Source organism: Scomber japonicus, chromosome 7 (assembly GCF_027409825.1).
Source record: "Scomber japonicus isolate fScoJap1 chromosome 7, fScoJap1.pri, whole genome shotgun sequence".
Lineage (NCBI taxonomy): Eukaryota > Metazoa > Chordata > Actinopteri > Scombriformes > Scombridae > Scomber > Scomber japonicus.
The window spans coordinates 24461066-24483509 of record NC_070584.1 but is presented as its reverse complement, the minus strand read 5'-3'; the positions used below and the strand labels follow the sequence as shown (position 1 = coordinate 24483509).

Genomic DNA, 22444 nt, shown 5'->3' with positions numbered 1-22444 from the left:
TAATCAACACAATACCACCTACAGAAGGCCCACCTCCCTATGTCTAACAGGCATTCAACTATCGCGTAACATTTAAACATATTCTTTGTTAAGAAATGAAGTTTATAGGCCTGAATGTGGATAATATAGAAAGTGACTCATACTGTCATATTCAGTCTGATTAAACCTCTTACCTCGGTCTCTTTAAAATCAAATGAGCTTTTGTTTCAGGGTGATGTAACTCACCTCACTACAACTGCAATGTGTAAAAACAAAGTCCTGGTTAGTCAGAGTGATTCACGACAACTTTTAGTGGAAATGTCTCATCATGTTTTTCTGTATTGACTTTTTCAGTGTGAATGAACTGACCAGAAACTTGCAACATTTGTCTCAGAAGATGCAGAAAAAGTTACCCTAACATTTTTATGATTTTGTAGTTAGTTCAACACATCCCTTCATATATTTAGTCCAGATGCAGGATAAATTAATCAATGAAGTAAAAATGGACATTGTTAAAACAGAGTTTGATGGTCTGAGGATACAGAATGTGTACTGCTATACAGATTATAAACCCCCATGAAGCAGATTTGTAATATTAGGCCTTACAAATAGAATTGACCTGACCTGACTTCAAACACTCCATTAAAGCTCCTAAAGGTTTATCGGACTGAGAAAATGCAAGTTGTTGTTTTTTGTTTTGAAATCTTGCTGGCATCACCATTCAGTGTGCGGAAAAAAAAAATTCCAGTGAAAGTGACAGAATAAGGCTGATGTCAGCGCAGTGAAGCCTCAGTGGCAGAGCTTGCTGGTTGTTTTCTGTCAGGTCTGGCAAGGTAGACCTCCCAAAACAACCACAACACTGTTTCTTTTCCTGACCACTGGGAGTCCAACGCTCAGTGTGTACGCCTGTCTCCGCTTTGCATACTCACTGTGCACGTAGTCTGTGAGTTAGTGTGTGTGTGTGCACGTGTGTGTGGTTTTGCGTGACCCTTCCTTGGCATTCCAGCCATTCCCCTGGTACCTGAGAATTGGTCTGTTCTCCTCAGACAGGGTATTTTTAGGTCCTCGGAAGCAGCTGTCTGTCTCTTATGTGGACAGGCAGCCGAGCCGTCTGTCAACACAAAAATGTGTCTCAAGAAACAGCACAGGCATTTTGTAGTCATGCCGCCTCAGTTGGACACTTTGCTGGATTACAAAGACTTAAATTGAACCAGGTGTAGGTTTGTGCTGTTACAGCAGTAGTGTGAGGTGTGAGGTGATGTCACAGATGTATTCAAACTGCTTAGCTGCAAAGTAGGCAAACTCTTCTCTCAACAACATCCCAGCTCTGTGGTTTCTCACATTTTATTAAAATTGAGTCATGTCGGGCCGTGAGGTTAGTGCGCTTGACAGATGAACCGAAAATAGTCAGATGCGTTTCAGTGGAGAGCTGCAGCAATTCGGGGCTCCGTATGCAAAATATCAACAAGAACTGCATCTGTTGAGTTTGTCCCAGCAAATGTCACCACAGCCGTTGTTTAAAGCAAAAATAAGAAAATGCCAAATACTCTAAAGGTCAGAAGATAGGAATATAATTGGTTGCTTTAGCTTTTCTTATGCTAGTCAAACTGACATTTAGACAGTGATGTGTTTTTGTATCTGAAACCAAACCAGCCGAGCATTTTGACACCGAATAAAAATGAAGGCTTAGACCAACTCTGAAAAACTTTTCAAATGTATGAAAACACCTAAATGAAAGTGTGATCTGTCTCCTATAGGGAGTACACAGACAACAGTACTAGTATATGAACAAAACTGGTACTTTGGTTAATAATAAATAAATAGCACTGATTTCCATGATCTGTTATAGTGCCTGCAAATTGTTTCCAACTCTAAAAATAGTCAAACGCTGATTTACTCTGCCCCTAAATGTCTGTTTGGGTTACCCTCTGATAGTGTCACATACAGGAATGTCTTTAAATGAATATCAGTGTACAACCGTAACCAGCTGACATCACTCTATAACTTGCTGTTTTTCATTTCGGCGCTAACAGACGCTATGTGTGCGTGTGTGTTTTATTTGTATGTTGGCAGGGGGAGAAGAATGCCGGCTTTGACGTGCTCTACCACAACATGAAACATGGCCAGCTGGCAACCAAGGAGCTAGCCGAGTTCGTCCGTGAGAGGTAAGGTTTTTGTGTGTATTTGTGAATATTTGTGTGGGAAGTGGCGCTAGAGATGGGACGGGTGGAGACATTTTGCCAAGGTTGAGTAAAAATGCTCAGAGATTATAAATGTACTGTTTTGGATTTCACATTCTTGCCTGCATCTAACAAGATGTTCATGATTTATGTTGCGGAGGACACACTTAAACAAGTCTTTCTTTATCAAAATGCTTCAGTTGCCTCTTTCTGCTCTGACCTTTTACCCTTGTCCTCACTACTGTGTTACTTTTGAGATGCACTGTCTCTCAAATGCACACACAAGTCTGAATAGGTGGATTATGTCTGAGCTTTCAGCAGTGCAGATGTTTATCTCTCCCCCCCCCCCCCCCCGTGCTTCTACTTCTAGGTTTAAATACTCAATAATCAGTTCTCCGTTATCTCAAATGATCTTTCACTGACCTCTTCCCACGAACAGAAATTCTCCAGACATAGCTTAGCAACTGTAAGAAGGTATGCAGACCTGTCAAACTTTGGCTTTTTCCACATGTTAAAGTGGTGCACACAGGACTTAAGAATCATATTCTGGCAAGCAGCATATGAATATCTACGTCATCAGAGCTTAATTGAATACATTGTTAGGTTACGGCACATAATATTTTACATCAGTCTAGTCAGCAAATTACACTCACAAGCCCACGTAGTACCGTTATCACGTCATTCACTAATAAAGCCTAACTAAACAGGCTTGATTATGAAAGTCTGATTCATTCTGCACCATTGAAAGCTACTGTGGATGCTGCTATATTGACTGACTTAAAAGTATCTGCTTCCCAGTGAAGTGGGGGTGCAAGAAATTGCCCCAAATTTCCAGAGTCAGAGCTCTGACTTCGAGAGCCCTTCATTCGTACTATTTCATGTAGGAGGTTTGAAATGTTCAAGTTCTAAGTTGTCTGCATCAAAGCTTTAATATTTTATCTTGAAACAATGACAGCGTAAACATACAGTTTGAAAATGGGATCAGTAAAGGATAAAACTAACCTCTTGTCTTGATTATCCATGTAAGTGAAGCAACCAATAACAGTCTGATTACATCTTACTTTTTGCTTTCACTAGTTCTAACTATACTGCTCCTTTATTTCAGTGTCTTCTACATGGATCAACATACCATCATGTATGTAGCCATCAAATGTATATAAAAGACCAACTTAAAAATGAGTCAGCTGGAAATCTTAAAAGTCGGCCAGACACAACATTTACAACCTTGTCGTTGAGTGAACATTAGTTAAATGAACTAAAGCTACATCTAATAAATGTCTGCAGTTTCCGGCAAGAAATGAAAAATGTGCCTTTGTCTGCATCTGTCTGGAATCAAGGATCCATTGTTTTAAAAATGACCAGGAATTTTGATGGTAAATCTGCCTACATTATCATTATAAATTGCATATACTGTATGCTGTGTGAGAATTGAAAGCCTGACAGGCGCAGTGGCATTAACTGAGGGAGGTGGTACCCAATTAAAAGTGTCTTCTCAAATTGGGTAGTTTGTTATATTAAATACTCTATCTACTAATTACTGATTAGCAGCCAGTAAATTGAGGGGAGTAATGAGGTTCCCACAGGAGTTTGCGCTCTCACAGCTGGAAGTTAGCACACAGGACGCTTTGTCGGACCAGAGATATAATCCTGACATTGATTCAGACGGCCTGTGCACATTCCTTGCGAGGGGAAATTCACTTATCTGCTCGGACAGCAGCAGACAACAAATCAGCAGTCAGGAAATGAAATAGTGGCTCTGTGGGTAAAATAGTGTGTGTGATCCCTGAGGACCAGCGAGAGGCAATTGTGTTGATAAATATCCTGTCTTTCACTGTCCCCACTTTCCTGAAAGGTCATTCTGATATAAGAGACAGTGAAAAACACACACACAGTACATGAACAGCTCATAAAATACACTCTCAAGGTTTTCAGCTATTGTCTGTTACCTTCACCACCATCACCGTGATAATTCATTGAATGAAAACATACTACTACATCTCTGTTAGTGGGGCTTAACAAGAGAGGATAAACAGACTGCAGAGCCCTTTTTAATTTTGGGTCATACTGATCAGTCACTTAATCAAATAGTTGGTGAACAGTATCGTGCTTAACCCTTACATACTGTTCAGGGTAAAATTAGACCCATTGAGAGCTGTAAAAACATCATGTAGAATACCATCATGTATTTCTTTTAGCCTGACTTTTCCTTATGTGACCCAGAATATACAAAAATGGAAAAATACATATATTTTTAAAGTTTTTGTACAGCTGATACACATTTTTATATATGTAAATGTACAAATTTGACCTGTGTTTATTAAACAAATTCAAAAATCTAAGTTTCACTGAGAGGCAGCCTCTCTTTTACAGCAACGTATTGATCATATTTACACAGTTACACACATTTACACCTGGTCTGGTCTGGTCTGCAAGCCACTGGGCAGGTCTACTGGAGGACTTGGGGTTAAGGGCCTTGCTCAAGGGTGCCTCAGTGGCAACAATGAGGGAGGGGCAAGTGCTGTTTTTTCACTTTCCCCACACAGATATATCCAGCTGGTCCAGGGATTAAACAGACAACCTTTTAGTCATGGTCTCGCTTCTCTAACCTGAATGACTGCCACATTTATATGATTTAAATTAATACTTAACTGTTGAAATATATTAAAAAAAAGTAAAACAAACAGAATAAATATATGAAAATAAATATGAATTAACAATGAAAACAAGTTCCAGCCTTTGTAAGCTTTACTTTTGACCCAGTTTGAACACAAACACAGATCAGCAGTATGTTTGTGTGTTTACCACTCTCCGTCCTCCTCAGTTGCAAGTCGCTCTGTTCCCCCTCAGGATATTTGGATCAATGTTCCTTCCTGCTTTCTCTTCGGGGTCTACAGATGGCTATTAAAGTTTTATGCCGAGCCTCGTGAAACAAGTCCATTTATCATTTAAATGTGGCTTATTGCAACATTTACCCAACACAGACGAAAATAAATCTTTATCTCACTGACTGTGCTGGTGGATGCCCAACGTTTGGGCCAAAGTAAGCTCTAGATAGAGAAGGTAACATATGAGGCCATTAGCGGTGGCAATTGGGTTGTGAGGAAGCACTATTGGAGTGCATTATATTCGCCGGTCTCATGGCTATTTAGGATAATTCACTTTTTAAAGAATGCATAAAACATTACTCTTCCTGTCGAGTTCCTGGCAGCTCAGACTTCAGTAGAGAAACAAGAAAAAATAGGAGTAAATCTTCTGTACTCCTACACACACACACACACACACACACAAATATAAAGTATTAACAGTTAAGAAATGTATTCATGCATGATTTTCAGGTTTCCTCAGGACTGCCCTAAAAATGAGTCATGTATTTGTGTATTTGTTGTTCCAGGGCTGCCATCGAGGAGACCTACTCCAAATCGATGAGCAAACTGTCTAAGATGGCCAGCAATGGAAGTCCACAGGGGTGAGTGCCATCTGTCTGCTAAAGGAAGGAACCTCTGTCTGTGTGACTGTATTTCTGCAGATAAAGCACAAATCTTTAGAGCCAACATACCCACTCAAATCTGAACTGAAGGCACAAAAAACAGGAATGTTATAAGAGCCCAAAATGATCAAACCACTTTATTTTTAAAAGCAGCCTTTATTTTACTTAAAACTTGAAAAACTATTAGAGTACTTAGCCTATTATTTATATCATCTGTGTATAATAGAGTGTTAGTTTCTTTCATGTTGTTGGTGTATATACTCATTCACACCTTACATCAACTGCATTCATTTTTCTATGTGTTGAAGAAGCAATCATCCTGTTGTGGACGGGTACTGCACTCGTCATGTAAACACAGGACGGTACAGAAACAGAAGGTGTTCATCACTGTAATTATATACAGTATGTGGTCGTCATATGGCTCCATATGAGATATGGATGAGTACCATCTGCATCACCAAATGTTCAGTTACTGTATAAGAAATTCCTCCTTTAGCCTATACAGTATGTTTTAAAATGTTTGATGTATTATTGTCTATAAATTAGTATATGATGTACCTATTGTAGGAATACACAAAGAAGGTAGTAGTGACTTTATTTTGAAACATGAAGTCCTGCTAATAGTTAGTTCATTCGTGTTAGTGATGGCAGAACAAGCATGGGAGAGTACATTTGGCCGCCTTAAATGGAAATTAAATAGTTATTTTTTTCATTAAATTTGTTTAATTTAATTTAATCATTTTTTTTATATTTAGTTTTTGTTCTGTTTGATTTGATTTTTGAGTTATGAGGTGGTGGCTGAACACACAATTGAATCCACAAGGCAACACAAGACAGATGTTTCAATGTATTTACAGTAAATGTTTAAGCCCAATAATTTAAACCATTTGTTAGATGTGGTCTGTCTTACCTTATAGCTATTAAAGTACTGTGCAGAGTTTCCTTCTAATCAGGAATTTTCTGGAACGTTATGGAATATTGTGTGGTATAAATTACTTAAGATCAGAGTGGGGTTTTTTTTTAATAGGAACAAGATTTTTTAGATATAGTTTAAAAACACTCAAACTCTGAAACAGTCTTCCTTTTAGAGCTAGAAACATACTCCTCACTAACAACTTTTACCTCAGGTCTTTAAAATTGCTTTTACCTATAAACTTTTACTATATAATAACCTCATATACAGATGGATTAATGATTGATTATTCGTCCTTTAAAACAAATGTGTTTCTAATGTGTAATCTCGTGCTTTGTGACTTTATAAATAACATTTTATCATTATTTTTATTGTAAGTCAATACATTTAGTTATATATTTCAACTGTTTTCCTACATTGTAAAACTGTTTTTAACCTTTAGCTTTTGTAAACTATTTTCCAGGACGTTTGCTCCCATGTGGGACGTGTTCAGGGTGTCTTCAGACAAACTGGCCCTATGCCATCTTGAGCTGATGAGAAAGATGAACGATCTCATCCGGGACATCAACAAATACGGAGATGAGCAGGTCAAAATTCACCGCAAGGTACATAAGCAGGATAAGAAACTGGCAGATTATTGTGTCTGTGTGTGTCTCAGTGGACCTATATACGTATATATTCCTTGTTGGTTACCCTACATCGAGCCTCTGTGCTCCTGATCTCATTTATCTGACAGAAAATCCACTTACTGTCCTCTGCCTTCATGGTAATTGCTGCATTCACCCTAAAGTATCAAATACAATGATGATCTGTACTGTATGTTGTGTGTGTGTGTGTGTGTGTCTCTGTGTGTCTGCGTGTGCGTGTAACCCAGACGAAGGAGGAGATGGTGGGGACGGTGGAGGCGGTGCAGGCACTGCAGGTTCAGAGCGGTCAACTTCAGAAGTCCAAAGAGGGTTACCACGCTAAGTGTTTGGAGCTGGACCGGCTCAGGAAAGAAGGAGCTCCGCAGAAGGAACTGGAGAAAGTTAGCCTCAACCTTTTTTCTATTTTCAGGATTTGTTTTTATTTCAGAACTGAAGAACAGATGATTTGTCCTATGAAATAAAATTAATTTGTGTGGGGAGGAAAAAAAGATAAACTATTATTTCTTTTCCCATTTATCTCTACTGGTATCTATCCATTTGATCAGTTTGTTTTTTATTTGTTCAGCTTTTGAGATTTCTGCTTTCACTCTGATACAGTTGAAGTGAATGTAACTTTGTTTGTGAGGCTCAAAGCATTGAAGAATAACACTTCAAATATTAAACAGTATCATCTTTCTCCAAACAACGTCACGGTTACTTTTGGATAGTCAACAAACTTTACTGTGAACAGCTTTCATTGGAGCTACTTTCTACTCACTATTTTACATGTTTGAAAACTTTTAGCAGAACTTTTTATTCTATTTATTCTGCATTTTTATGTAATCTGACACTTTAAACCAAAACAGTGCTGGTTGCAAGATCAGCACTTTTATTTATTTTTATGGCAACAAAGATAATGTTAGTCCCAGTGTACGTGAGCCAAGCTGCTTTTTTTGCTGGCTTTAATTTGACTTCATTTGATTATGACATTATTTTTTAAACATAAATACCCTGATTGGGATTAGCATTGATAAAGTGAAAGAGTTGAGTTTTAAAACAAATACTTTCTATATTTATGTCACAAATTCTGTCATAAATCAACAAGTAGGATACATGTAATAGAGCTTGAATGGAATAATAAAGGTGCATTTGTGTTTAAAGTGTAGTAGACTGAGTAGATGATACGAACTAGAACCTAAAAGGCTCAGTGTCTTTCATCAGTATAAATGAATAAGCTTAGGAATGTCATGTTATTATCGTATACTTTATGACCCAAAAATGCGTCATACACTGGTTTCTCACTGGTTTCTCGTGGTTCCCTCGTCTTAGAACAAGAGCGTCTGTTAGGTTGAGGTTAAATGAATTAGACTCTTCCCGGCTTGCTATCATTGAAAACAACATTTTCTAACTGCTCTGCTCTTAGACATCCACTCTGTGAATAAATTGCTGCTCCTGTTTTCAAGGTACAAGGTGAATACTGAATGGAGTAATTGTAATTATGGGGAAGAAATCATTCCCATTCACTAACTGAGCTATTCTTTTTTTATTTTTTTATTTCATGTTTGTGAATCAGTGTCAGAGTCTAAAGGCCATTATTTCCCTTTTCCTTCTCTTTCTCACTAGGCGGAGCTGAAGTCTAAGAAAGCGGCTGAGTCATTTGCATTGTGCATCGAGAAGTACAACCGTGTGGGAGGAGAGTTTGAGCAGAAGATGAGCGAGTCCGCTCAGGTCAGCTCTGACTCCAGCTGGGCTGAGGGCCATTTTATTACTTTTATCTGCCTCTCCCACTTTCTGATGTGTTGTTCTGTGTATTTTTTTTCATCTCTCTTCCTGACTCATCCTCTCTGTAACCTCACAACATCATACTCTATCATTTATTATCCTACATCATACCTTCCCCAAAAATGGAAACCTCAACCCCTGACTCCTAAACACCCACCTGCTCGCGCACACATGCACATCCTGCTCCCCGCTCATTACCTTTAATCACTGCCTCCACACTTCCATGGTTACTGCTGCTGTTTCCATGGAAATCTTCAACAAACCCCAATGAATGCTCCTGTATTTTACATTTGAAATGATTACTGGAATCCTTGTGACCAATTATCTCTTGTAATAGCTTCGAGGGGGGAATGTCTGGTCATAATTATGCATGCGTCTGCACTACCTGGGAGGAAAAACATGTGTCAAAAGATTATAAAGGAACCAAATGTCAGCAGATCAATATATAAAATCCAGCATAAAACTAGAGAAGATTACTAGATAAATGCTCCAAGATCCTGTTTCAGGAAGAAAGAGGTTCCCACTCACAGACTTTTCCAGATGTAAGAGTTTGCAGTAAAACCTGGAGCAGTGCCACGGAGCAGGTGGGAATGAAGTGTTCATTCGAGCGCTGACAGAAGTTGCCAAAAGAGCAGAGACTGTTTTACGGTTTCTCTCCATGCCCAGTTAATTGGAGAAAAGATACTGGCGAGCTCAGCTCACTTCTTTAACAAAAGCCAATGCCCTTATATCAGGACAATTTGTCTGAACCAGACAGCGACAAATTAGCTGGCTGAATAAAAAGCCGGATCAAACTTAAACTCTAAATCCTTTCAAATTATCACCATTTTTAACGACCTGGCAAGCGGGTGCCTCCTCTCCTGGCTGACTGCCTCTATGTAGCTGCTCAGATCTGCTTTAGAGACTATTTTCACTTTATTGCATCTATGTGGAGTGTCAGGTTTCTGTTTTATTGGATTCCAGTTGCTTCTCTGAATCCTGAAACTGATATTTGCATGCAGAGGCAGTAAACAGTGAAAGCTACATTTTATTTTTTTCCTTTCTTTTCTTTTTAAAAACACATACAGGACCAAGAAAAATCACACTAAACCAGCCAAATGTTCATATCCCATATATAACCAGGTCTAACAAGATATTTAGATTAGACATAAACAAGACATTTAAAGGTACAAAATTGTGCTTCTGATAAACAAGTTAATTGCACTATGATGTAGGAAACCAGTGTAATTACTGGGTAAGTTGTATTTCTTTGCCGCCTCATGAAAACCTTTTTAAAATGTATTATTTTGTCAGCAAAATATGAAGAAGGAGCAGCTGCGTTTTGATGTTATTCAGCGGGATTTAAAAGGATATGATTAGTACAGAAGGTCAGAAAGATGTCAGCCCACATAGAAAGTTAAATGAACCTCCAGGGTTTTTAATGTTTTATATTTGTTTGTTTGTACATGCATGTTTGTCTGAATTTGTTGTTTGCTTGTGTGTGTGCAGAAGTTTCAGGAAATTGAGGAGACCAACCTGCGGCAGATGAAACAGCTCATCAAAGGTTACTCTCACTCCATAGAAGATACCCATGTTCAGGTTGGACAGGTAGGTTGGAGCCAAAAGTAAATCCTGCTTTGATGACTGACTTGGCATTAACAGGGGAGAGTTTTTTTTTCTGTGTTTTGTTGTTTTCATGTTTTTTATTACAGTATCTAAAATTATTAATGGAGTCTTCCTCTGCACATATACAGGACTTTGAAGTAGAACTGATATGGTGTCACTACTGAGTCTTTTTTTTTAAAATCTTTAAGCTGTCTTTGTTTAGTGTGATTACTTGGCACAAGGATGGCACCTTTGTCAGATTGTCAGATTTTTGCAACTGTGAACTTACTACATGTTTACAATCCTGTGTATATGTAATCTGTTCTCAGGTCTTAACCAGGTAACTTATGCATGATTGATTATGTTTGGTAACAAAGAAGTACCTACTGCTTGTAGATATTAGGAATTCAAGAGAAATGGTTAAAAAGTTTTCACCATGGTTGATCATTCTCAGTGGGATTTCAATTTAAAGTCACCGTAAACATCCACCAGAACCAACATGTACTGACGTTAATGGATGTTATGTACAACTCATTACTTCATGTGCAGCACTATAATCAATAATCTGACCACATATCAAAACAAACTCATATTTCTCATATTTGAAGCTAAATGTAACATCACATCCTGTTGGATTCAACTACAACACTGGAAAAAAATGTTAAACTTAATATTTTACAATGAAGAAAGTTATCATTTTAGAGCTTTAGTAACAAAGAGTCATTTTTATGGCTCCTTTCTGATATTACATGCTTTATTATTCTTTTATAGGGCTCAATAATCATTCTGCTCTGCTCTGCCGCAGGTGCACGAGGAATTCAAGCAGAATGTGGAAAACATTGGCATCGATAACCTCATCCAGAAATTTGCAGAGCTGAAGGGCACGGGCAAAGACCGGCCAGGTACACTGAGCTCACCCGGATGAAAGAATAAACACACAACTTCAGCAGCCTACATACAATAAAAATAAGAAATCACCCACACAGGAAACAGCATTGTGGAGGCTGTATTATTCATAGTGACAGTAGTAAGTTGTATGTGTTTGTTTGTGTGTGTGGGTATGACTTAAGCTACTTTCTGGGACACAAGCCAGACATAAGACTTATTGATTGGGGATAGCTTGTGCAACTGTTTCCCCAATTGGTAAAATACAGATTTTTGTGTCAGTGGTTAAGGTTAGGATTAGGTTAAGTCTCCAAGAAATTAATGTCTATGTAAATACTTGTGACAGAGGTAAGACGTGTGTGTGTGTGTGTGTGTGTGTGTGTGTGTGTGTGTGTGTGTGTGTGTGTGTGTGTGTGTGTGTGTGTGTGTGTGTGTGTGTGTGTGTGTGTGTGTGTGTGTGTGTGTGTGTGTGTGTGTGTGTGTGTGTGTGTGTCACTTTTCCTAAACTGCCTGTTATCTGCAGCTCTCGTTGGTTTTGAGGAGTACATGACAGCTTTGGCACCCGAAGGTGGGAAGAAGAGTCGGACTAAAGCTTTTAGGATCCCCGGCTTGGGCAAGAGGGACAAGGAGCCAGACTCTACGTGAGTGTAAAAATAAAGGCTGTGCTATTAAAGCAGCTTCTGTTTTATTATTGAGTAATGAAAGAAAAACAACTCCTGTATGTTTTTTTTTAATTTTTTTGCAGAGATTCAGCTGTAACTGAGGCACCGGTGAGTATTTGACATTATTCACACACAACCACTGCAGCTCCAAAACCATTGACTCAGTTAGTCCTGTCTGATTCTTAAAATCCCAGTTATCCCTCCTGACGGCTATGGTTAGGACAGCTTGTCTACTATGAGAAGTGTGTGTGTTCGCGCATGGCAGGAAACGTGTGCAAGCATGTGTTTGTTTGTGCACAGACACAGAGGGAAGGTGAGTGGGACTCATGAGTGTGTGATAATGACGTGACTGATGGTGTGGGGTTTCCCAGGTTATTCCAGTACTTCTAAGAAGAGGTCTCTGAGATAATCCAGCTGTCAGAGTGGAAGTGCGTAACTGCGTGTGTGTGTGTGTGTGTGTGTGTGTGTGTGTGTGTGTGTGTGTGTGTGTGTGTGTGTGTGTGTGTGTGTTTATGTGCCTGCCTTTGTGCCAATTGATGTAAGAGAGAGTGAGAGTATGTGTGTGAAAGGGCTTTGGACGCTGCCAGTAAACCATCCAACAGTGTGGGAGAAGAGAAAGTAAATGGAGCTACTGGTTTACAGTTTCAAAGGCATTAATGTTCTGGCTGCGGTGTGACAGATACTAATAATGTTGATTGAGGTCACTTTAAAACACATTGCATAAGAGTATACAAGCAGAAAAACACTCTATGTACCTTCCAGATAGAGTGTTATAACAGTAGCTATTAACCAAGGCAAAACAAGTCTGTAAATGTTGCATCAACATTGTTTTTATTGTATATTTTTCATATGTTTATAGTGAATTAATAACAACGGTGTTCCTCTAAACTATATCTGTCTGTGTTGAGGAGACCTTTGAGTGTACTTGGACTCAACGAGGCTAGAGGTTGTGTGAAAATTCAAAACAACCTAACAGGCACACAGCCCTCACATACTGTTATCTTAATAGAAGTGAAATGTTGGCAAACATACCCGCACATCCAGTAAAAACAAGACAACATTATTATCCTAATTAAGAGTCTTGTTGTCAGCCGCCCGATGAATGTACGATAATTCTTCATCAATTAATTCCTGAGATAAATATCTGTCTGGTAGCTAACTGTCTTTCTGACATTTGGTTCACCAGTCAGTTAATCAAAAGCTTTTGTGCTGCAAATGCTGCTTGCTGCTGGATGATTTTAATTATGTTATTAAATATCCATTTATTTTATTGGCCTTTAGTTTCAAATGGGCAAATACTTACTGATAAAGGACACCTGGATTTTTATTGATTTAAGTGTCTCGCATCATAGCGTGCTCAGCCAGTATGGGCTTTTTATAGGCAGCAACAACAACCAATTGTAATGCACAGATCCACAAAATTGAGTTGAAAAAAATAGAACATTTTAAAGAAATGCCCCATTATGAAGGATACAGGCGTCCTGTTATGCTGGAATCAGATTTAATGAGAACAGCGAGGCTGAACCAAGCAAAAAAATGAGGTAGAAGAGGTTCAATAGAGTTTCACAGTTGGACATAATTCTGTGTTGGTTTGTCACAAAGCATGTGACAATCATGCGATGTCTGTTAACATTAAATCAGTCTTTGAAGGTATAAAAAAAGATCAATTATTTCAGCATTAAATCTAAATGTGGGTAACTGTAGTAAGGGCTTAAGGCTCTCAGGTACCACGTCTGATTTCAAACACAGAGTTTTGAATTCATATAATTATATATTGTACACGTTTCCTTCTGGACAACTTTTCAGGCTCACAAATCTTTTTCTTGCTTTAGTCCCTGACTGCTGCAGTCACACTAATCTTATTAATGTGACTTTTATAGTCTGATCATACCATGATGTATTAACTATACTGGTCGGAGTTGTAAATCACTTTTTCTTTTACTTAGATCTTTTGAGACAGACCACATAGTGTTCAGGGGGGAAAAAATCTCAATGGTAGCAGGAATACTTCTTATTTCAACCTGATTTATTGAGATCTGATTACAGAAATCATCCCCAAGGAAATATTATCTTAGTGTGTCGACAAAATATCTGCTTCTGAGCTGGTTGGATCATAACTCTGTCCTTTCCTAATGTTGTGTTTTGAAGAACATTTGGCTAAAGTATATGAGGGAGACGTGCTTTAAATCAAATATAGAAAGCACACTTGTAGCTTTAGCCCACAGCTTTGTTTGAGCTGTAGGTTAAAACAGCATTAATGCATCACAGTTGTTGTAGCTACTCACTTATTCACACTCACACCAAAGAGCAGTTAACATTTGTAGGATCCATTTATTCACACACACTCTAATAAAAAGCACTCAGTGGAGCACGTAGACTGTAAGCACTTCAGTGTCATATGTGTGGTTGAAGTGCCATTTGTCTCCATCTTGCTGACGCAGCTGTTGTTTGCCTCCCTCTCTTTCTCGTGTGTGTGTGTTTGTGTGCATGTGTCGGTGTATGTGTGCATGTGTCGGTGTGTGTTTGTGTGTGCACGTGTTCCCATTCATATAGAATTCACCCCTGGAAGTAGACGATGAAGGATTTGTCATCCGAGCTGACAGCACCCAGAATGATATCCTTTCTCTGCTCACACATGCTCAGCCTGGACAGGTCGGGGTCTGGATGCACCATGCATTTATATTACAACATGAATGTTTCATTCTTTAGTTATTCTTTATGTTTCTTTAAAGTACGATGAGTTAAGGTACTGTCAGGAGGTTTTTTTTGTTTGCCACCTCATGAATACAAACACAGATGGCTGACAAGTTAAAGGAAAAACTGGAAGAAAGTGTCTAAAGGTACGGGTACATTATGTTTCTTTTCAGTAAAATTTCGTAGCACTTGGCCCAGAACAAGATGTCATGTCCCTGATAGAGAAAGCCTGTGGTAGATGCAGAAAAAACCTAAACTGGACCAAAGACACAAAAGTTCAAAAGAAGAAAGTCCACACACTATAGCTTCCTTTTCAAAAGCACATTTAATGGAACATCCTAGTGTCTGCATACCTACATTTAAAACAGAGCTACAGTGTGCAGACTTTCTTCTCTTTGAATGTTTCTGATACAGGTAATAAATAACTGTTGATTAGAGCTGCAAACGGTGATGCTACAGTTTGTAGTCGGCGATGAAACACACAAGAGTCATAACTTCTCTGTTTCCGTACTCAGTAGTGTTTTTATCGAGCATATCTTCCCACCCAAAGGTGAACAAAGGTGACCTGCAAATCCATCAGCAGCTGGCTGAAGATCGCACCAAAACAGGAAACGCACACTTGAATTTGTCCTTTGGAAGTACAGTGACCATACGTTGTCAGCTTCAGTGGTCTGTGGCATAGATTCTCCAACTCTCTGGAAATCTATTGGAGGATGATGGTCATGAAGAACTCCATCTAACATGTCGATCCACAGTGCCTCAGTCTGTTCAGTTGAGTTGAGATCTCAGTAAATTAAATCAAGGAATTACTGGAAAGGCAAGTGCGCAAGAAAATAAACAACAAAACAGCAGTTCAACAGTGCTAATATTATCAGGTGCTTGTTTGGACTGTAAAACATCAGCAAATATCCATGTAAGCATCTTAAGAGTTAACTGAGCCTGACAAACAGTGAAGAGCCAAAAATATTAAATTATAATAAGAAGAAAAAAGTAAGCACCTTATCATATTTCTGAAGCTGTAATCAGCAAAGATTTAACATTTTACTTGATTAATAATCACAATGGTCAGGTCTGGATCTGGTTAATTGCCTTCTGATTGACCAGTTGATTAAAAGAGCATCTTAGTGAACACACACATGTGAAGTGTAGCATCTACTGAATTAAAACAAGTCTGTGTTAGAGGCACAACTGTAAAAACAACAGCTAAGGGTTTCTCTAAATTAATTCTATCACTTCAGAAGATGGATTCATGTATAGATTTTTTAAACATTTCTAGAAGCTGACACCAACTTGACTCTCTACCATGGCAGAGACAGTTTGCACCTAATTAAACCTCATGAAGCTGAACAGACTCAAAGACCCTTAACTGAGACAAAGATATTTTAAGTGAAGTCTAATCAGAATGTCGGAGGTGAGGGGAGAGGCTTATCCAATTAGTTAACACAAACTGCTCCATTCTTGGCCTCATTAACTATAGAATCAGACAGTTATTTAGGTCTCTATCCTATTAGTTAACGCCAATGATTGAATTGTCCTTTTAACTTAATAATCCATTTCCTAACTTCTCAACCCTGATCCATTTCTCAGCGTGTCCTGTCAGCTCTCAAGATAAAGTTTCTTCCTGCCTTTGTCATCCTCCCATCACGGCCCTCCGCCCACCCAGAATAGATCACCAAAGTGCTGCGTGTGCCGCTCAGTTTCCCCTGAATCTTCAAATGAACACAAGACACAAACACACAACACGTGATATTACACAACACGGCCACATGCAGCAGAGAACACAAGAGGAAGAGGCTTTCATTGGGGGTGAAAGTAGCGGCAGGAAGTGGCAACCTCACTTCCAGCAAACTCTGGTGCTACTGCGTCTGTTCATGTTTTGCATGTGTGTCTCTTTTCATTGCATCCTTTTCTCTGTTGTTATGATTTAATCAGTCTCACAGAAAATCTAAGGTCCTTTCTTCTCTCTTTGAGGAAATCACAGCCTTTTATCCAAATAGTAATAATCACCAATGAGCAGGGGCAATAAAATTTGAGCCTGCCGACCTGTGATCTACATGGGTTTCTTTGTTATTTTGATTTATATTGATTATTTTGGGGGGCATTTTCACCTTTATTGGAAAGTCAATACTGAAAAAAGCAGACAGGAAACAAGGTGAGAGAGGTGTATAACATGGAACAAAGGCCTCCTGCCAGATTTCCCATTAGTTTTCCTCTCATCATCTCTCTTTCATCCTCCATCGTCCTTTCTTGACGCAAACTCACCAAACAACATCACAGTATGAGCTTGTTCTCCTTGACCCTCCTCTCCCTCTGAACGCTGCGCTGAGGAGAAGGAGAACAACTTCTACTCTAGCGACTCCGACTTCGACGACGAGGAGCCCAAGAAGTTCCACATCCAGATCAGACCGGTGGCCAGCAGCAACCGCAGCAACTCTGCAGCCACAGAGAAGGAGCTGAAAGCTACAGTGGGGGCTCTCACCCTGCCGCCCAACAGAGGGGTCCGACAACAGGTTGGTTGCTGTTTCTATTTCAAATTATATGTTAAATTCTTTAGATTGCACGTCTCTTTAAATACTCTCAGTAAATAAAACACATCTGTCGTCCTCTCTTGACTTCCAGGTGTCAATCAAGCGGCATCTCTCCAGTAAGTAAATCTTTGTGAATGTTTGTGTCTTATTTTCTGATGAGTCACTGCTCGTTGTTGTGCAGCAAAACTCATCCCAGCACCAGAAAGAAAAGAGATATTTTGTAAAAAAAAAAAAATGGGGTGACACAATTTGTGCACTGCGTCTGTGACTACAGATTTCTGCTAGCTGTGGTCTTCTGTTATGTCTCCGCAGGAAACTCGAGCACTGCAGGAGGCCGCTTGGAAGAAGGTGAGGGTGCCTCCCACAGGGGTGAGTCTTATCATGATCTATTTATCATGATATCTATGAAGGTAGATAGCAAGCTTTCCTTTTTTTCCTGTATTTTTATGTAGAGCTGAAATAATTAGTTGATTAATTGTTGAGAATCAGTTGAGAATTCAATCAGCATTTTTTTGAAAATCATCCTGTTAAACATAAAGATATCATACTTTTCTTTGTGATATATAATGTAAAATAAATTATCTTTGTGTTTTAGACTGTTGGTCTGATAGAACAAGCAGTTTGAATATGTCTAAATACTTCTCTGGAAAACTATAATGGCCTTTTTTCCCACTATTTTTAACATTTTAGCATTCAATAGATCAAATGATAAATTAAGAAAATCATCAGTATATTAATCAGTGTTATAATAATTTTGTATTTCATATTAATCTGCACAACAAAATAAGTCATCCAGTGTCTAAGTCTGTAATGTTGTGCATTCATACTGTGCCCATAAGGGGGGTTTCAAATTACATAAAAAAAAAACATTTTTTGTGGTTGTTACCTGAAAATAATGAAAACACTCGCTCACACATGCACACACATCCACATCTGAAGCATCAGTGAAGCGATGATGTTTGTGTGTATGTGCAGTGTCTCTCCACCTCCAGCCTGCCCGGCACCCCTGTGTTTCTTTCTAGACAGCAAATCTCTTCATCGGCTGACCTTGCATGAACAGCCACTCTCCATTAGTCACACCCGGCCCTCTGCTCGTGCTTCACAACATGTTTTATCACCGACAGCTTCGCTAGCTGCCAGCAGGTTAGGCTGAAGTGGGAGGCTACAAGCTGCTTCTCTCCAGCAGCGGGGAAATAACTCTCTCTCTTAAATCCAGAAGCATCACGATTAATGATGAGCCTCTGATTAAAATGGTTGCTCTGCAGTGACAGCTACGGTAGCTGGAGTTTAGTGAGAACTGGCTAATTGCTGGTATTTTTCACCGAGGAGGTAATGAAAGATTGGTTTTCCCTCATGTCGTTCTGTCTCACCCCATCCCGGCCTGCCCTCTGTGCTCTGACGAAGAACAACATGCTGCTGATTAGTCCTGATTAGGGATCATCCTCTGCTGTTATTCACTGTCTGTGTGTGTGTGTGTGTGTGTGTGTGTGTGTGTGTGTGTTCTCTCCTTACAGAAGGAGACCAGGATGGCCTACGCAGGTCCACCTCCAGTCCTGATCACAGCAGGTCAGATGGCTCTGCCCTTCATGTCGCCTTTTCAGCTTTGTGAAGCTTCATGTTTCCTTCTCGCAGTCCTTCCAGCATCACCATCCTTGTTTTATTTTTTGCCCATCTGCTGTTCTTACCTTCCTCACCTTGTTTGTATCACTTTGTCTCTTGTCACTGTCTCACCTCTCGGACTATTTACTACTACTTCACCAAACTGTTGAAAAGTAACATCTCCCTTAATTGGAGCTAGATTTAGAAGAATAGTCCTTAACCAAAATAACTTCAACGACATACGTTTGGCCAGAGTTATTACATATTAAAAGACAGATTTACTTTATAAGAAGAGTCAGAGAAACTGGTATGTGCACCGCTATTATCGGGCTCTGTTTCCACATATCAACAAACAAACCTTAACTCATAATTCATGTACATCGATGAAAATGCCACAGTAACATATTACAACAGATCTTGATATATCTGTCATGACATACAATTTCTTCAACATTCATTCTTACATTTACATATTTACTCTTCAACAACCCTAACCCTAATACCCCAATATCAATATTGTAGGGAGGACTTTTGGTGCTTCCATGAAATATTTACACAATCAGACTTTTAATAAATAATTGTCAGTAATGTGGATATAATGGCTGAGTGGGTAAACGTAAATAATAGAACAGCTAGAAAAGTCTTATAAGTTCAGAAAATGACATACATTTACTGTAATGTAGCCTTTAAAACCAGGAAAGACACTTATACTGTTTCACAATATTACAACATCCAAAATTTAAGGTGTCTAGTCTTGTATCACAATATGAATATAATATCAATTTATTGCCCTACTACCTACACATATAATTGAATCTTTACAAAAATGTACAGAAGGTCTTGATCTTTGTTGAATTGTTTTTTCCTCCATCCTTCAAAATCCCCCAGTGTCCTCCTCTTCTTCTTACTCCCTCCACACTTCTGTTACGTCTCTCTCTCTTTTTACTCTCCTCTCTCCTCATCATTCTTCTGCTCTCTCTCTGATGTCCTCTCGTTCTCTCCCTGCTCTCCACCAGGTTGAGTTCGACTGCATCAGGTTCAGACAGTCTGTTCGGCCCACCGCTGGAATCGGCCTTCAAGTCCAAAAGCTTCGATGGTCGGGAACAGTTCAGAGAGCAGAGCACGTTCGGTGCCTCTGAATGTAAGATTAAATGTTAAGTTAAAAATATTTCTTAGGGCGCACCCACACTAGGCAATCGTACCGTGCCCAAGCATGTTTGCCCCCTAAAGTCCGGATTATTTGGCTAGTGTGAGTGCAAGTGTACCGTGCTTGAGTACGGTACACTTGCACTTAAGTTAGAATCGTTAGCTTTTTTTCTTATAAGTAGACATCATTAAAGTCTAAACAAGTTTTTAATCATACTGATATCCTTTGACTTGCTGCACTGTACTGACACCCTGTGCTTACTGTGTGTGTCAGATGCTGCCTTCTCGTCTGACTCCTCCTCTCCGGAGAACGTTGAAGACTCTGGCCTGGACTCACCTTCCCATCAGCCGCTTGGGCCGTCCCCTGAGCTGGCGGGCTGGGCAGCTTGGCCTCCTGTTTCGCAGAGTAAAGAACAGACCCAAACACTGGGGCGACCTGTGGACCCTTTCCTCTCTGCCTTCCGTGACCCCTCTCCTGGTCGCAGTCCTCACGCGCAGGACGACTCTGCGAACGTCTGGTCCGTCGCCCCGTCACGTCCCTCTCGCGTCCCCCCAGAGATCGACACCTCATCCATGCAGTTCCCTGCTTTCTCCCAGTCCCTCCCCCCACCTGAGATGGAGTCGTCGGTGTGGAACTGCAAACACATCCCTCCAGAGGACCCCTTCCTCGCCGCTTTTGAGAGGACGGTCACCCAGGACACCTTAAACCTGTCTGATGCCTGGGCTCGCCCACCGCCTCGTCCGACCCAAGAGGGCAGGGGAATGGAGGTGCGAGGGGACCCGTTCTCCATCAACCTACCTGACACCAAGACTCTACCAACCCCCTCTTCCTCCTCCTCCTCCTCCTCATCCATTCGTAAAGACAGAGACAGGAAACGAGACCGGAGCCTCCCGCCTCCTGTTTCCTCTGATGACCCGTTCGCAATCACGATGATTGGCAGCCCGACACACCAGTCATCGCTGGCTGCAGCAGCAGGAATAATCCCTCCACACAGCAGCAGCAGCGGCGGAGGTGGTGTCGTCACCAACAGCAATAGGCTTGGAGTTGATGCCAGTTCAGGCTCTTTACCCCTACCCCAGCCGAAGAAGGAGCTGATGCACTGGAACTCTGTTCACAACCCGTTCAGCGAAAGCGTCTCTGGACAGCTGAGCAACTCCAAAACACAGGAAGGAGGAAAAGGAGACGGAGGAGGAGAGAGGAGAAAACATCGAGCATCAGAAAGTGAGCCGCGAAGGAATGCCCCTCCTCTCACGAGGCACTCTGGCCCGCAGGAGGATCTTTGTTTTTCCACAGACAAAGACCAAGACTGCCTGGATCTCAACACTCAGCTCCCGTGTAGTATCAGCTCTCACAAGGGTATGGATTTATTTTGTTTGGTTTTCTTCGGGCATTATTGATTTCAAAGAAAAGGCTGATACATGGCAGCAGGTAGATCTTTATATAACTTCATGGACATAGAAGTAGGCATTACAGTACTGAACATGGTGCAGAAGAACATAAACAAAGATGGTGCACCTGCAAAGTGAGAAAACCCAGACCTTAATAAAAGCAAAGGAAACACTCACAGAGTTTCTTAAAATCCAAATATGAAGGTCATATGAGGAAATCACACCTTCTAAACTACCTTTCAATATCCAGAGCATGGACTCATAGGATGCTATCTCTATCTCTCTTAAAAAATAATTATGGATGCTTTAATCATATTTGTACATTTGATAATTGTGATCTATCCCCTAATAAAGATAAATCATGAGTCAAAATCAGGTCCAGACAGGGACCCTCATTGCACATCGCACCAATCTCTCTCTCTCTCCTGTTTCCTGTCTGCCTCTTCACTGCCTGTTATCCACTGAAGGCAAACATACCATAAAATAATCCCAAAAATAAAAACTGACTGTGAAAAAAACAAGAAATCCCACACACTGTCAACCCTTTTAACTTTAAATCGTGTCATATCGTATAAATTAATTGTAATTTTATCCAATGAATGAAAGGTTTATTTCTCACTGAAGAGGAAAATCTCTTTGAAGAATATTCAAATAACAGCATGATGCTAAATCATTTAATTAAACCAATACAAATAATAATTCATTATGTTCATTTCATTATTCGTTATGCATTAGTGCCAATTTGTTTTGGCAGCGTGGCCCATTCAGCTCTTCAGTGGCTGCTCTTAGAGGATGTTCTGCGTCTTGTTCCAGTGTGTGTGTGTGTGTGATTCAGACCAGCTTTGAGTCACTGTGTGTGTCTTTTTGTTTTTTAAGGGTCCAAACACAACTTCAGACAGGACACTGCTGAAGTGGTGACAGCTGCTCCTCCAAGAGCAACGCGAGCCAAGAGGACGTCAGGCCGACTCAGCGGCTGTGAGAGAGTGAGTA

The 22444-nt window shown here is 40.1% G+C and overlaps 1 protein-coding gene across 1 annotated transcript in view; it reads left to right on the top strand.

Moving 5' to 3' along the window:
* Positions 1-22444, top strand: part of fcho1 (FCH and mu domain containing endocytic adaptor 1) — a 63508-nt gene that overhangs the window by 29286 nt on the left and 11778 nt on the right. The window contains exons 3-19 of the mRNA XM_053322603.1: positions 2053-2144; positions 5551-5625; positions 7023-7164; positions 7434-7586; positions 8809-8913; positions 10456-10554; positions 11357-11453; positions 11960-12077; positions 12182-12206; positions 14652-14712; positions 17109-17302; positions 17412-17436; positions 17633-17689; positions 18835-18886; positions 19936-20060; positions 20340-21422; positions 22331-22437. Of these exons, the coding sequence (XP_053178578.1) occupies positions 2053-2144; positions 5551-5625; positions 7023-7164; positions 7434-7586; positions 8809-8913; positions 10456-10554; positions 11357-11453; positions 11960-12077; positions 12182-12206; positions 14652-14712; positions 17109-17302; positions 17412-17436; positions 17633-17689; positions 18835-18886; positions 19936-20060; positions 20340-21422; positions 22331-22437 (2610 nt within the window). The remainder of the gene's footprint in view (positions 1-2052; positions 2145-5550; positions 5626-7022; positions 7165-7433; positions 7587-8808; positions 8914-10455; positions 10555-11356; positions 11454-11959; positions 12078-12181; positions 12207-14651; positions 14713-17108; positions 17303-17411; positions 17437-17632; positions 17690-18834; positions 18887-19935; positions 20061-20339; positions 21423-22330; positions 22438-22444) is intronic.